Raw genomic sequence first — 16,630 nt, forward strand, 5'->3', positions numbered from 1 at the left:
TGCACACCCTAATGCAACAGGCTGCGCACACCTATGGTACTGACTGTTGCAATGAGGTTTCTCAAAAGCCTCTAATATAATGTGCATGTTGCTTTCTGTGTCCTAAGTGGGGAGCTTTGGATTCTTATATATAATTTATAATAATGATAATTTGATAATTTACTCACATACTGGTCAATTTCCACGGACAAACGGTAATACCTTGTGCATTGCCTGGCCTTCCTCAATCCTGTACCCACTGTATCCCTGTTCATAACTCTTTTTCAGACTGTTGTGCCAGAGTCCTGCCAGAAGAAACACACAAATAGCAACTTTCTGAAAGGCGCCATTTGCATTGGCCTTGGTACACCCCCTTCAGCTCTGCCCCCATGTGTAAATGCCTAGGACTGCTGATAAATTGCATAATTATTGTCTGGCAAGAATGGTCTACTACTAATGATACTATTTTCATCAGGAAATTCTTGGATATGGTCCCTTATCACTGCTTCCAATAGCTTACATACTATTGATATTAGGCTAACCGGCCTGTAAATCACAGGTATATCTTGGCCCTCAGTTAGGTAATGTCAAGAGGAGAAAACTGGAGTGTTAGAGGCTGATACCAAATAAATAATAGGAAAAAAACATTGTCACGTTTACTTTATTTTGTCACTTCACTATGACAAAGAATTGTCTGCACAGGAAGGAATGTGGCCCAAGGTACATGAGCTAGAACGGAGAAACATAACTGAAACCCAACAGAAAACCAGCTGGAGAATAGAAAGTAAACCTAGCTTGTCAGATAATTACGAATGACATAGAGATAGCATAATCAATATATCATTTGTATTATGTCAGCTATAAAAAAAGGTTTTATCATTTGTACAAAGTGCAGCCACATTTCAATATAGGTGTTTAAAGTGAACCTGTCTGGATAGACATATATTCAGGCCAATCACAACTAACTCCTGGGGGCAAGTTAGCTGGCTGTTGGGGTGCAGGTCAATTAATATCTTTCACAGAATTCACACAGCATTAACAGATGTTTGCACACCCTAGGGTGACCCCTGACATCTGTGAATTCAGCCTTCCATTACTGCAGTGTATATCCCATGAATTACTGAACCAGACCAGTCACAGAAAAACTTTGGGGTTTATTTACTAAAGGCAAATAGACTGTGCACTTTGCAAAGTGCAGTTGCTCCAGAGCTTAGTAAATGAGGGGAAGCTCTGCTGACTTCCATCACCCAATAATGTGCAAGCAAAAATGCAATTTTTTTATTTTCCTTGCACGTGATTGGATATTCTTTACAAAGTGAAGCTTTACCTAGTTTACTAAGCTCTGGAGCAACCGCACTTGCAGAGTGCACAGACTATTTGCCTTTAGTAAATCAACCCCTTAAAGTGATATTAAAGCTTGGGATTTAAAAAAAAAATTAAAATAGCATGTTATACTTCCCTGCTCTGTGTAATGATATTGCCTAGAGCAGCCCAGACCCTCCTCTTCGCGAGTCCCCCGCCAGTGCTCCTGGCTCCTCCCCCTGTCGAGTGGCCACCACAGGAAGCCACTTTCTTGCCACTTGAGTCTGCATACAGAGTGCAGAAGGCGGAAGTATGCAACCTACAAAGTGCAGAGGTCTGGGGTGAGTAATGCAGGGGCAAGTGTGTTATGTACAGGGTAAGGGAGTCAGGAGTAAGTAATGCATGCAATGCAGGGGTTAGGTGTATGTAACATACATGCACCATACCTGTACATATGCACTGCATACACATACATGCAGCATACATACATACTGCACACAACATACATACAACATACATACCGCAAACAACATACATATACACTGTATGCAAAATACAGTATCTTACAAAAGTGAGTACACACCTCACATTTTTGTAAATATTTTATTCTATCTTTTCATGTGAAAACACTAAAGAAATGACACTTTGTTACAATGTAAAGTAGTGAATGTACAGCTTGTATAACAGTGTCAATTTGCTGTCCCCTCAAAATAACTCAACACACAGCCATTAAGGTCTAAACCACTGGCAACAAAAGTGAGTACACCGCCAAATGAAAATGTCCTAATTGGACCCAAAGTGTCAATTTTTTGTGTGGCCACCATTATTTTCCAGCACTGCCTTAACCCTCTTGGGCATGGAGCTCACCAGAGCTTCACAGGTTGCCACTGGAGTCCTCTTCCATGCCTCCATGACAACATCATGGAGCTGGTGAATGTTCGAGACCTTGCACTCCTCCACCTTCCGTTTGAGGATTCCCCACAGAAGCTCAATAGGGTTTAAGTCTGGAGATATGCTTTGCCAGTCCATCACCTTTACCCTCAGCTTCTTTAGCAAGGCAGTGGTCATCTTGGAAGTGTGTTTGGGGTCGTTATCATGTTAGAATACTGCCCTGGGGCCCAGTCTCCGAAGGGAGGGGATCATGCTCTGCTTCAGTATGTCACAGTACATGTTGGCATTCATGGTTCCCTCAATGAACTGTAGCTCCCCAGTGCCGGCAGCACTCATGCAGCCCCAGACCATGCCATTCCCACCACCATAATTGACTGTAGGCAAGACAAACTTGTCTTTGTACTCCTCACCTGGCTGCCACCACACACGCTTGACACCATCTGATCCAAATAAGTTTATCTTGGTCTCATCAGACCACAGGACATGGTTCCAGTGATGTCCTTAATCTGCTTTTCTTCAGCAAACTGTTTGCGGGCTTTCTTGTGCATCATCTTTAGAAGAGGCTTCTTTCTAGGACAACAGCCATGCAGACCAATTTGATTCAGTGTGCGGTGTATGGTCTGAGCACTGACAGGCTGACTCCCCACCCCTGTACTCAACTTCTTTGGTCGACCATGGAGAGGCCTGTTCTGAGTGGAACCTGTCCTGTTAAACCACTGTATGGTCTTGGCCACCGTGCTGCAGCTCAGTTTCAGGGTCTTGGCAATCTTCTTATAGCCTAGGCTATTTTTACATAGAGCAACAATTCTTTTTTTCAGATCCTCAGAGAGTTCTTTGGCATGAGATCCCATGTTGAACTTCCAGTGACCAGTATGAGAGAGTGAGAGCGATAATACCAAATTTATCACACCTGCTCCCCATTCACACCTGAGACCTTGTAACACTAATGAGTCACATGACACCGGGGAGGGAAAATAGCTAATTGGGCCCAATTTGGACATTTTCACTTTGGGGGGTACTCACTTTTGTTGCCAGCGGTTTAGACATTAATGGCTGTGTGTTGAGTTGTTTTGAGGAGACAGCAAATTTACACTGTTATACAAGTTGTACGCTCATTACTTTACATTGTAGCAAAGTGTCATTTCTTCAGTGTTGTCACATGAAAAGATATAATAAAAATGTGAGGGGTGTGCTCACTTTTGTGAGATACTGTACATATACACTGTATACATATACAACATACTTGCACACACACTACATCCAAAATACATACACATTGCATGAAAATACATACATAAGGCACAGGATGCATATGCGTATGTACACCGCAACTGCACCACATTTGTGAGGTATTGCTGCATACGGCGGAGTAAGAGCAATAATTCTATGGCCATAACTCATGGTTAGTTCTAATCCTATAAACTGTATTAAAGTCAAACATTCCCTATGGAGAATTTTGGGAACCATAGTTTTTCACAATAACATGGGTATCCCTTTCTCCAAATTTTGAAAATACAACTTTTTTGGCATTCTCTTTGCTGTAATATTTTGCACTTCACTGCAATGACCCATTAACCTCCCTGGCGATAATCCCGAGTGTGGCTCGGGGTTAAATTTCAGTACCATTAGCAATAACTCAGAGCCACACTCGGGATTGCATTTCAGGATCCTGGTCAGGTTACTTACCTTGTCCCCAGGATCCTGCGATGTCCCCCCTGCTGTGTCTGGGGTTGTGTCCTCCGCCCAATGCCTCTGTGTGCCGGGCTCCGTTCCCTGCGAGCGTCGTGACGCATGGGGGCGGAGTCCGGCGGGAAATTCAAAAAGTACAAAAAACATAACACATACAGTACACTGTAATCTTACAGATTACATTACTGTATCAAATCATTTCACCTCCCCTTTGTCCCTAATGCTTTGTCCAGTGCCCTGCATGCACTTTTATATTATATATACTGTTCTTTCTGCCTGGAAACTTGAGATTGTCCATGACAACCAAAACGTGTCCCTTTACGTCAAAAGCAGTTTTAGACCAGCTAGAAAACAGCGATAGTAAATTAGAGCAGTTGTAGAATTGAGCGATAGTGAATCGTGGGGAAATTAATTTTATTATTATTATTATTATATTATTATTTTTTATAATTATTTATAGTTATTTATTATAATTTAGTGTTTCAAACTTTATCATACCTGGGAAGTCTAGTAGACTCTTGTTTGGACAGATTTAAGTGTATTATTACTAAGAATTACAGGCCTACAATATAAAACGCCAAATTTCTATGCAAAAACAATGTACCACTTTGAGATAAAAAAATCTGACATAATCATACCGCCAGGGAGGCTACAGTCTAGGTCAAGCCAAAAACATTTTTCTATTTTTGGATAGAGTTGTGAAGGATTAGAACTTCTGTTGGGTTCTACTGCTATCCATATTTTTTTGTGCCTCTTTGTCCTGCTAAATCGTCCAAATTGCAATCCGTCTATGGCCAGATTAAGATGACCAGTGACACCAATTCCGAAGTCTCATTGAGCTTGTCTGATGGCAGCTCTTTTTAATTGAAATGTCACAGGGGGTACAAAGTCAGTGTCAACTGTAACCTCTGCAATCCTTAATAATACAGTGATGGTAGTGTCCTATTTTCACATATACCCAGATCTATCATGTTTACATTTTGTCAGGAGCCCCCCTAATGAAGCCCCCTTCCATAGGGTGACCAGACGTCCCCGATTTCCAGGAACAGTCCTCAGATTGAGGAGACTGTCTCCAGAAGAGGTTTTTCCCTGGTTTTGGCCCTGGATTCTTGAGCCGATCCTAGGCGGGGTACCGTGAGCTGGAGCAGAGGGGGGAGGGGCCCAGGGCTGGTCCCACCATGGGGCCCACTGGTCTGTTTCCGGGGGGAGGGGGGTGAGCGCCACCGGATTATACAGAGCGGTGATCTCCCACTTACCTGTCAGACAAAGGCAGCACACTGGTGACATCTATCATAGGAGGTGGGACTTTGTCAGAGGACAGCGGCCACGCGGGGTAATCAGGAGATCCCCGCTCTGTATAATCCGTCTCCTCTACTCGCTGGCTATGCACTGGTCACAGGTAAGACTGAGCTGCTGAGCACTGAACAGACTGCATTGATGGGCACTGAACAGGCTGAGCTGCTGGGCACTGACCAGGCTGAGCTGCTGGGCACTGAACAGGCTAAGCTGCTGGGCACTGAACAGGCTGAGCTGCTGGGCACTGAACAGGCTGAGTTGATGGGCACTGACCAGGCTGAGCTGCTGGGCACTGAACAGGCTGAGCTGCTGGGCACTGAACATGCTGGGCTGCTGGGCACTGAACAGGCTGAGCTGACGGGCACCAAACAGACTGAGCTGATGGGCACTGAACAGGCTGCATTGATGGACACTGAACAGGCTGCATTGATGGGCACTGAACAGGCTGCATTGATGGACACTGGTGAGGCTGCATTGATGGGCACTGATCAGGCTGCATTAATGGGCACTGAATTGGCTTCATTGATGGACACTGGTGATGCTACATTGATGGGCACTGATCAGGCTGCATTGATGGACACTAGTGAGGCTGCACTGATGAGGCTAAGCTGATGGGCACTGGTGAGGCTGCATTGATGGGCACTGGTGAGGCTGCATTGATGGGCACTGAACAGGCTGCATTGATGGACACTGGTGAGACTGCATTGATGGGCACTGGTGAGGCTGGATTGATGGGCACTGATCAGGCTGCATTGATGGATACTGGTGAGTCTGCATTGATGGGCACTGGTGAGGCTGCATTGATGAGAACTGGTGAGGCTGCATTGATAGGCACTGGTGATGCTGCATTGGATGGGCACTGGTGAGGCTGCATTGGATGGGCACTGGTGAGTCGGCATTTATGGACACCGGTGAGGCTGCATTGATGGGCACAGATCAGGCTGCATTGATGGGCACTGGTGAAGCTGAATTGATGGGCACTGGTGAGGCTGCATTGATTGGCACAGGTGAGGCTGCACTGATGAGGCTGAGCTGATGGGCACCGGTGAGGCTGCATTGATGGACACTGGTGAGGCTATATTGATGGGCACTGATCAGGCTGCATCGATGGGAACTGGTGAAGCTGCCTTGATGGGCACTGGTGAAGCTGCCTTGATGGGCACTGGTGAGGCTGCATTGATGGCCACTGGTGAGGCTGCATTAATGGGCACTGATCAGGCTGCATTGGTGGGCACTGATCAGGCTGCATTGATGGAAACTGGTGAGTATAATACACTCTTCAAGTGTGCTTTAAAATGCATGGTTTTCCCTTTTATGAAATAGAAAATAATGACGTTATGTGGTTGGGCTGGTATAATAATGCTATGGGGCTGGTATGAAATGATTTCCAGAAATAACGTATAGATCATACAATCATTACATAAACACATATCACATACACTGCATATAACACTTGAAGAAAATATGCTTATGAAATAGTTTACTATTTGGCAATAAAAATTTTAAAAAATGACCCCGGATTTAATTTTAAAAATCTGGTCACCTTACCCTTCCACCCCCAGGCCTCATAGTAGCTTTATGGGCTGCTCTGGTTATTGTTTGCCTCTGCCACCACCAAGTTTCAGTTTCCATTCTTCATTTTATCATCATGGAGCTTATCATGGAGCATGGTCACATGGTATGAACCTATCTGTATATAGAGGATCTCATTCACCAGGTAAGTCAGGAATTTCCCGACAACAGCAAACGCAGTACACTCAAAGACGAACAAGGCAGAATGAGGTAAATAAACTATTATCATCCAAAGTGCTAGCAGTGACCGGACACCTCTAGCTGTAAATGTATCGTTTAGCCATCTCTATGTACATACTCACATTGTTTGCTAAGGGATACTTTCTTTTTTTTGTGTGGTCCTTCTTTATATAGCTGTGAAATCAATAGTTTTTTTCTAACCTTACATTTTTTAGTAATACACAATACATAGATGTTTTAAGTTATGCATACTACTACTATTGCCACTACATAATGTCCCATTATTTTTATTCTGCATAATCAGACAATGGCTTGTTCTGGTTCTGTTTAAAATAAATGCATTCATGAAAAATCCACCTATTCTCTGCTGTAGAAGGATTACAGTATATCGAGGATATGTCTAAAGGGCACTTGAACATTGTATACTTACAGCGGCACCTACTGTTTAAGACAAGTTTTACCTCATTCCTCCTCATTCATTTTTGACAGGGGTTGATCAAATGACAGTAAAGTACCTTATAGGGAGACCAAAGTATCAAAAGGTTGAGAACCATTGTCTTGTCATTTTATTCTACTGGAATACCAAGCATAAAAAAAGACAAAACTGCAAATACAACATGCTACATATACTTCATATTTGTATATTTATATAGCGCCATAGTACAACATCATCAGTAGTAAGTAGTCCCCAATTGTCCCTGAATTGGAGGGACTGTCCATCTTTTTGAAAAAATGTCCCTTTGTCCTTCTTTCCTTTTCATTTAACCCTTAGTTTGGTTTGGCATATGTACCTACATAAAATTGCACTATTTATATATCAATTGGTGTTTTACAGTGCTACATTTTTCATCCAATTACTAAATTGCTGCATTTTATATTTAAAAGTCAGTCTAAGGGTATTATAGTGGATAAAAAAAGCACTTGTGGGTTTATCCTATCATTTTTTTGTATGAATTCTCCATGTAATGGGGGTATAGTAGGGGTGTGTCCTTTGCCTACATTATTTTTGCTAATAGGTGTTCTCTTTCCCATCTCAGAAAGTTGGGAGGTACAGAAGTATACCTATAATCTTATAAGAGTTTAAAGTGAATTAATTTATCCTTCACTGAGATCGAAAAAAGTTGTTGGAGACCAATAATGTTGTCAATCCCTTTTTATTAAACTGACATCTCATATCAATGTAACTTTAAAGCGGAGTTCCACTCAAAAATGGAACTTCCGCTTTAAGTGATGATGACCTCCTGACATGCCACATTTGGCATGTCATTTTTTTTGGGGGGGGGGGGAGCGTATACCCTCTTTTTTAAAGGCATCTAGCTCCCACTTCCTCCCGGGGCTCTGTGGCGCCGGAAGGAAGTTCACCTCTCCCCCCTCCCTCCCTGAAATCTTCTGGGACACGTCACAGGTCCCAGAAGATTGTTCGGCGATTCACAGCGTGCAGTGCGGCTCGCGCATGCACAGTGCGTGCCCGGCTGTGAAGGCACAGCTGGGTGCCCACAGTAGTGATGCCGACACTGCAGAGAGGAGGGGGAGAGGAGCGGGGCTTCGTTTGGCTGCATTGCTGGACCATGGGACAGGTGAGTGTTCGATTATTAAAAGTCAGCAGCTACACTTTTTGTAGCTGCTGACTTTTAAATGGGTGGAACTCCACTTTAATAGAGTCTTTAGACTTTAGAATATCAACATCAAACATTTTAAAGTATATAAAATCTAAACCCAAGAACAAAAACATATTGCAGCTTACCAGTCTTTAGATGTTGTGACTGCCTTCATTTTTAGGCTAAGAACATTTTCAGCAAATACAGAAAATACCTGTTGATCTTGCCAGAATTGTGTTGCCCTTGTCACTTCTTGTGAGTTAAACTGAAATATCAAACAATGACATCTTCCTTGTAAGCAATCTTCATAAAGTACATGTTCCCCAAACCCCCAATGTAATGGAGATGAAGAGAGGAAGACATGTATCCAAATCAGGAGGCCAGCTTAAAGGGGTTGTAAACCCTCGTGTTATTTCACCATAATGCATCCAAAAAGCTTCTGGCACTGACCCCCCCCCGGTTTACTTACCTAAACCCGTTTGTTCCCTCGGCGGAGACGCGCTCTTCCTCTCTGCCCATTCTCAGCTCTTGATTGGATAAATTGATAGCAGCGCAACCATTGGCTCCCGCTGGTGTCAATCAAATCCAATGACGCGGGTGCCGGGCAGGGCAGAGTCCGGCATTCTGTGTCTACGCATGCAAATGCTGGACTCAGGAGAATGCTCGCAAGGTAACCCCCAGGGAGAGTGCATCTCCTAGGGTGTTTGCCAATGCAGGTAGAAGCCGCGAGCGCCATCGGAGGACCCCAGAAGACAAGGTTCGGGGCCACACTGTGCAAAACAAACTGCACAGTGGAGGTAAATATGATATGGTTGTTATTAAAAAAAAAAAACAAAGGTTTACAATCACTTTAACTTGACAACCAAGGTTCCGCCTATAGAAAGAGTTGAGTGAGTGCCTGTAGCCAACATAGAACAGGAAATATATTATTCACAGGATTACCATGTGAAGCATAGAGAAAAAAAAGAAGAAAACAAATGCAGCCACCTCATGTATGGACTGGTCAAAAAGCAGAAAATTTCCTCCGGGACTTTAGAGGCAGGGGTCACACCAAGCACGAGTAGAAAAGTGGGTATGATAAAAATATATAAATTTTATTACAAATATAAAAATTGAAAAGGGTAGACATGCATATCAGAGTTTCAAAGATGAAATACACATGGATCACCATATAATACAAGGCTGATATTCAAGGTACGTGGTTGGTTGGCAAGTGGGACACCTAACCACAGACAATCAGCTGGAAGATCCCAACATGTTTCGGAATTTATATCAAATTCCTTCTTCAGGGCATGATCATAACAAATTGTATTTTCTGGTAATATAATAACAGTATATCTGTATAGGTTCATATAGACAGATAATATGAGTAATATCAATAGTACTACCATAATGGGTTAGGGGAACAGCATAGCATGATATAACACAGGGACAGAGAGTGAGAGGTATATATATTTTAAATACATAAAGCGTTGGACATACTTACAGGAATGGCTACACCTTATCAAATATGCAAAGTGATCCATCAAAAAGCTTCCACGGTGCCCCACCGCATTCAAAGAGCCCCCATCCTAAAACTGTGCATAAAGATCTGAGTAATGTTGAGTGTAGGTGAGTAAAGGTTTGCATGCGTATAGACAAGTACAGAAAAGTAAAATTCTTCTTTATGGCCAGTATTGTATTATACTCACTTATACTTGTGTAAATATTAAACGAGTAAACCTGCGAGTAAATTACTGCACTCAAATGTAAAATTTTCTAATTTTTATTTTACTGTTCTGTACTCAACAATGTATTACTGATCTTTATTCAGCTGTGTGCAATGCCCCAAAGACAACAATGCATCTCATTTTAGATCAGTAAAAAACTCAACAGGCCTAAAGGAAAACTAAACCCATTGATATAGCTCTTTACCAAAAGAAAGCTCAAGTTATAAAAGATCAACAACATTTTAAATACTTAATCAAACATACCATTGTTTTCTGCAATGTTCGTATTTACAGGACCTGTACCTGAGGGTCAGGGGGTAAGGTCCTTCCCTTAGTATACAGCGATTCTCTTTTAATTGTCCCATCTATAGCTTGGCCCAGCCAGGCACGCTCCCTGACAACATCTATTTCCAGTTAAACCCCAAACCAAAAATTTTTTTTTGTTTTTTCCCTCTGTTTTCACCTGGTGACTTGGTCAGTAACATACCACCTGTACTGGAGAGCCCCCGCTCTGGACGAAGGAGCACAGGGGACACAGCAGACAGCAGCATTGTCAGTCTGGGAAGGGGGAAAGGGGGAGAGGAAGGGAAGGGAGTGTTAACCCTTTCACTGGCAGAGCCGTTTTTATGTTTTTTTTGCACACGTTTGAAAAATAATTATAGCCCCAAACATTACATAAAACTCCCAAAGCAGACACCCTAGAAAATAAAATTTTGGTAGTACCAATTTTGTATGTTACATGACACTAACACAAGGGTCTAGGAAATTGAAAAAAAAAAACACTAAAGTTACTTTTAGGGCACACAATGCATTAACTTACAACATTTTTTAGTAGAATATAAAAGAGGAGGTTGTGCCGAGTAAATAGATACCCAACATGTCAAATCTTAAAATTGTGTGTGTCTGTGAAATGGTGACAAACTTCAGTACCTTATATTTTCCATAGGTGACATTTTGAAAGCCCCTACAGGTTATCAATTTAGAGCCATGAAGGAGCTGTGGTGCTAAAATTATGCAGAGGTGGGGAGGGAGGGGGGGTAAATGGGGTTTGTTTGGGTGTGTGGGTTTTTTTTTTTTTTTTGCTATTTTTTTAGTTATTTATTTTAATCACATAGGGGACACAAATCCCCTATGTGATGATTTTTTGGTGACAGGTTGTCTTTAATGGGATATCCAGGGTCTAAAAGACTTCTGATGTCTCACCAGCCCTCTAATGAATCTAATGCAGTGCAGATAACACTATATTGGATTCTTTCCTGCCCAGTATGGCTGGGGAAAGTTAAAAAGGTACCGGAAAGTGATTTCATGCATGTTGCTTCCAGGTCAGCAAGAAGAAGAGGAGAGCGGGCGTATATCCACTTGGCTCCCTCCACCCTACCTGGCGGCACCTACCATGCTGGTCCAAGGCCTGCAGATAGGCAAGCGAAGCATGGGCTATTTGGCGGAGGTGCTCGGGGGGGGGGCATTACTAGGACGGGTTAGAAGTGATCAGGCGGCTGCCCACCTGTCAGATTATTATTAGTATTACTATACCCGATTTATATAGCGACAACAGTTTATGTAGCGCTTTACAATGTAGAGGGAGGACAACACAATTACAGTACAGTTCAACACAGAATGGACAGGAGGGCCCTGCTCGTAGAGCTTACATTCTAAAGGGAGGGGGTGGTGGTACAAAAGGTAATAGCTGCGGGGGATGATTTGATGGGGGTGGCTTGGGGACAGTTCTTAGGTGGGTGTGGGATAGGGTTTCCTGAATAAATTAATTTTCAGGGATCTCCTAAAGGTTGACAGGTTAGGGGCTGATCGGACATTCTGGGGCAGGGATTTCCAGAGGATGGGAGAGGCTCTGGAGAAGTCCTGAAGGTGAGCATGGGAGGAGGTAACAAGGGAGCTAGAGGTTGAAGATGTGGGTTAGGGAGTTTAGGATAGAGCGGGAAGTTGGTCGCAGTAAATGTGAGGGGACAGGTGGTGAGGTGGGCCATGGAGTGGAGTTTATCAACTTCATCAGTGGTAACTGGGCAGAAGGAGGAGAGTATTGAGTGTGGTGTTGGACCTGAACAGTTATTGATTCCATTTGACAGCCAGCAGTGCACTTTGTCAGCTATACACTCACTCCTGGTGAAAAATCCCCCTGTCAGGTCCGTATGACATACAGACCTAGAGATAAAAGGGTTAAATGTACTAGAAGATTTAGATACACTAACAAATTGAGGTCAAACTCCAGCTCACACTTTATAGACAGTTTTTTTCCTTTTGGGATAAAGGTTTTACATAAATAAATAAGAGCTTATAATTGCAAGCACCCCTGGCATTTTTAAATGGTTTGTCTCATCCCTGTAAACTGATAGTTTGCAAGAGAGCTTGTTGTTTTGAAAAAAAAAAAACAGACTTACTGGCTGGATAACCAGATGAGAACAGAAGAAAGCCTAAAAAAAAAAAAATGCAGCCATCACATCTAAGAATTAGTAAGCTGCAATTTGATAAATGTTTGTTTTTAGGTTTAATACTGCTTTCAAGGGCTGTTGAAATGTGAATTCTTACATTGTTGATCAGTAGGAAGACTACCCTCCTCACAGACAACTGAAAAGATCATTAATGTCAGTGATTACTGAGAGACAGAAATTCTTCATTGCTCGACCCCTAGCAAACTCAAGAATAGCCCTAGGGTTCCAGAGAACACCAATTTAGGAAGGACACACACGAGATTTATAACCCTGAGGCATGTCTCTAATTAATGACACATTACCCTTTTTAATGCATAGTTTTCTTTATGTCTAACTTTTCAGTAACATCGTAACAAAATCCTTGATGGATCGTCTATTGAAACTTCAATGCCATTTTACTTGGGACCTTCTTGGAGAAGATGTAGATATTGATAATGTGGAAGAAAGGCTAAATGACCAGATTGTGTTTTTGCAAGGTGCACTCAAACACAGGATGTATAACCTCCTGGCTTACCTAAAGCATCTCAAAGGGGACCATGAGAAAGCCATGATCCAGCTCCAAAACGCTGAAGCACATATCCAACGTTCCAAAATATCAGAAGATACAGATGTTAGGAGAACTGTCATGTATGCTAACTTTGCTTGGGTTTTCTACCACCAGAACCAGTTTAACAAGAGTTTCACCTATGCAGAAAAGGTAGAGACCATTATAAAGCAATATGAGTCTCCTCCAAAGAAAAACACTCTTCTGTTAGATATATATGGTGAACAAGGCTGGACTTACTTATCCTTTACAGGAAAATACTATAAATGGGCTGCTGAGTGCTTTGAAAAAGCTCTAGAACTTGACCCAGAAGATCCAGAATTGAATTCAGGCTATGCAATTACTGTGGATAGAATGGAAACTTTCAGCTGTGGCAGCAACACAGAAAACAAATCTTTTCCACTCTTGGAACGAGCTGTTGTCTTAAATCCCAGAGATACAGTGGTGAAGGTTCTCCTTGCGTTGAAATGTCTAGATATGAAAAACTATAATCAAGGAGCTATGTTAATAGAACAAGCTCTACAAGAACAACCAGAATCCCCATATGTTCTTCGATATGCGGCAAAGTTTTACAGAAAAAGTAAAAAGATAAATAAAGCTATTGCAATGTTGACGGAAGCAGTCAGTTTAACTCCTACCTCTGTCACTGTTCATTATCAACTTGCCAAGTGTTACAAAGACTTCATAAAAATGCCCACCCATTACAATAAGCAGCAAAACGATGAAGCCATTGCAAATGCAATATTTTTCTCAGAAAAAGCTATTGAGCTAAACAGGTTATCTGTGGGAGCTCACATATTATTGGCTCAGGTATACATGAAAGCTAATGAACACGAAAAGGCAAAAGAATTATTTAACAAAACTCTGATCATGAATGATATTGACTCTGAACAGAAACAACAGCTCCATTTCTACTGGGCACTACATTTAAAATATTTGAGAAGATCTGAGTCTGGAGCAGTAAGACATTTTAAGGAAGTGATAGACATACAAAATCCATCATGGTTTAGAGAAACTGCCATAAAAGAACTGAAAAAACTTGTGGAAACCATGAAGCTTGGTTCACACAATTGCAAATTGGATGCGCGTTCTCCCAATTGCAATAGCAGGAGAATGTGACTGACTCGCAGCGGGTCTGGTGTGATTTGCACCAAAACACTGTGCGACTTTTGGTCCGTTTCAGGTCCGAATGCAGCCCAAAATTTGGGCTGAAACCGGACCTGAAATGGTGCACCAGGACGCACCGGACCCCTGCTGTGAGCCGCATGCATGAACTGAGCCTTATTGTGCAAAATTCAGTGAATGCCACCGGACATGCTTTGCTTGGGTACATCCACCAGCAAAGAGGACAGGTCATCGTAGCAATGAAGTTCTTAAACAAAGTTCTTCTACTGGAGCCAGACAATCAGAAGTATTTAGAAGCTTGTTCTGCTTTGTAAGCCACATTATGATGACATAATATTGTTCTATAAAATTAGAGGAGAATGTACTAACTGCATTAAGCTACAGCAGCCATTATTTCATCTGATCTTAACTGCTCTGAATATTGTAAATGTAAATCTGCCTATGATTACTACACTTTGTATTGATTTTGGCAAGGCCCTATTGCATAAATCTGGTGATATTAACTAATAATGATTTACAAACAAAAGAAAATGATATTAGTGTAAATCTTGTATTGTTATGCTGATTTACTCTTTCTGGGAATTAGATATGAAAGAAATTCATTGTGGATTCATTTTATTAAACAGTGAAAGGAAAAAATGCTTCCTAATCCCCTTACATAATTCCAATCCTATTTCTCATTTTTAAAACTGTACTAGAGAAATGACCACTGGATTGCTGAGTCAGACCAGTACTAAGTAGTTTAAAACAAGTCTTTCATCTCTCCCATGCAGGGCAAAGTGACAATGTGGCTAATTTACTAAATGAGTAAAGAATGTTCACTTTGCAAAGTGAATTTTCACTTAGCGAATGAGGTGAATATATTCTGATCTCAATTAGCCAATCATGTTTAAGCAAAAATACATTTTTCTCTCTTGCATGTGATTGGCTATTCTTTACAAAGTGAACTTTCACCATATTCACTAAGCTAAGTGAAATTTACCTTGAAAAATTGAAAATTCGCTTTGCAAAGTTGACATGCTCTATTCCTTTAGCAAACCATCCACACCGTCTCTGCCAAGGGCCCCTGACTGACTGAGGAAGTGATATGACCACTCCCCTTATTCGAAGGCACTGGTAATTTTAGTGTTGGCTGTGATCGAAGGACACAATAGTAACATACTTATAGTCATCATGCGACCAAAATCTCATTAGAGCAATAATAACCCACTTGCTTTGAATGATTTAGTGCATTTTGGTACCTGTTGACTGTTATATGTTGAATAGAGTGGTAAGGTATGTGTTAAAAAGCAGTCATTGAAATAAAATAAATATTCCTTTGAATTTGTCTGTGTTAATAATATAAACAATATATACTACTGCAATTGCATTACAAGGATATCTTAAACATTTTATTTGTTCTACATATTCCAAACTGATGGAGGTCTTACTATAGGATGATATCTTGTACTTTACTGCCAACAACTAGGGATGAGCTCGATGTTCGGGTCGAACATAAGTTCGCCACAAACATCGGGCATTCGCCCGTTCGCCGAAGAACGAACATTATGGGTCGTTCACGGGAAATTCGAGCGCTTGCAGAACGCCCCATAATGCACTGCGAGATCGCAGTGCATTGCTGTATGATGATTGGCCAAAGCAGGGTGCCTTTGGCCAATCATGGCTCAGGGGGACTAAGTCCACGCCCCACACTATATAAGGCTGCCCTATATACAGTCAGTCTAATATATATATATATATATATATATATATATACTCTGCATCCAGTGTAGCCTATATCTACAGTGCAATCAGTGGTGTACTATTTCTAATATATTTCAGGCGGTGTATTAATATATATACAGTCTAGTATATGTTAGAAGACTGGCCGCAGGCTAGCCTGTATTTGTAGGAGGAGTCTGAAGGCTATATATCCCTCCTCCTCCTCCATCAGATGCTTCATCCGATCATTTCCGGGTTGACGCAGCCGACACACGGCACTTCTCGGCTTCCCTGTAGAGTGATGGTCAGCTGTAGCAGTTCCTCGCCCCGTGCTCACGCCGGGCACCATTGGGGGACTGTCTGCTCATCACTATTCATCTCGGGGGGCCGCCCGCCCGCTTCTCCCGGTACTTCGGGAGGGGGGCATTCATCCACCCATCCTCCCACTTCACCCAGGGCTCCATCCGCTTCTCCTGGTGATTACGGGAGGGGGGCGTCCATCCACCCACCCTCCCACTTCACCCAGAGATTCATCCGCTTCTCCCGGTGCTTCGGAAGGGGGGCGTCCATCCATCCACTTCACCCAGAGCTCCATCC

At 42.3% G+C, this 16,630-nt stretch overlaps 1 protein-coding gene across 1 annotated transcript; it reads left to right on the top strand.

Annotated features, from left to right (window-relative positions):
- Positions 1-6,879: 6,879 nt before the first annotated feature.
- On the top strand, positions 6,880-14,471 carry LOC141106028 (interferon-induced protein with tetratricopeptide repeats 5-like). The gene is made up of 2 exons (XM_073596368.1): positions 6,880-6,939; positions 13,006-14,471. Exons 1-2 carry the CDS (start codon positions 6,935-6,937, stop codon positions 14,324-14,326), a joined length of 1,326 nt encoding a protein of 441 aa, XP_073452469.1. The 5' UTR covers positions 6,880-6,934; the 3' UTR covers positions 14,327-14,471.
- Positions 14,472-16,630: the final 2,159 nt, after the last annotated feature.

The sequence above is a fragment of the Aquarana catesbeiana genome, linkage group LG08 (genome assembly GCF_042186555.1).
Source record: "Aquarana catesbeiana isolate 2022-GZ linkage group LG08, ASM4218655v1, whole genome shotgun sequence".
In the NCBI taxonomy this organism is placed as follows: Eukaryota; Metazoa; Chordata; class Amphibia; order Anura; family Ranidae; genus Aquarana; species Aquarana catesbeiana.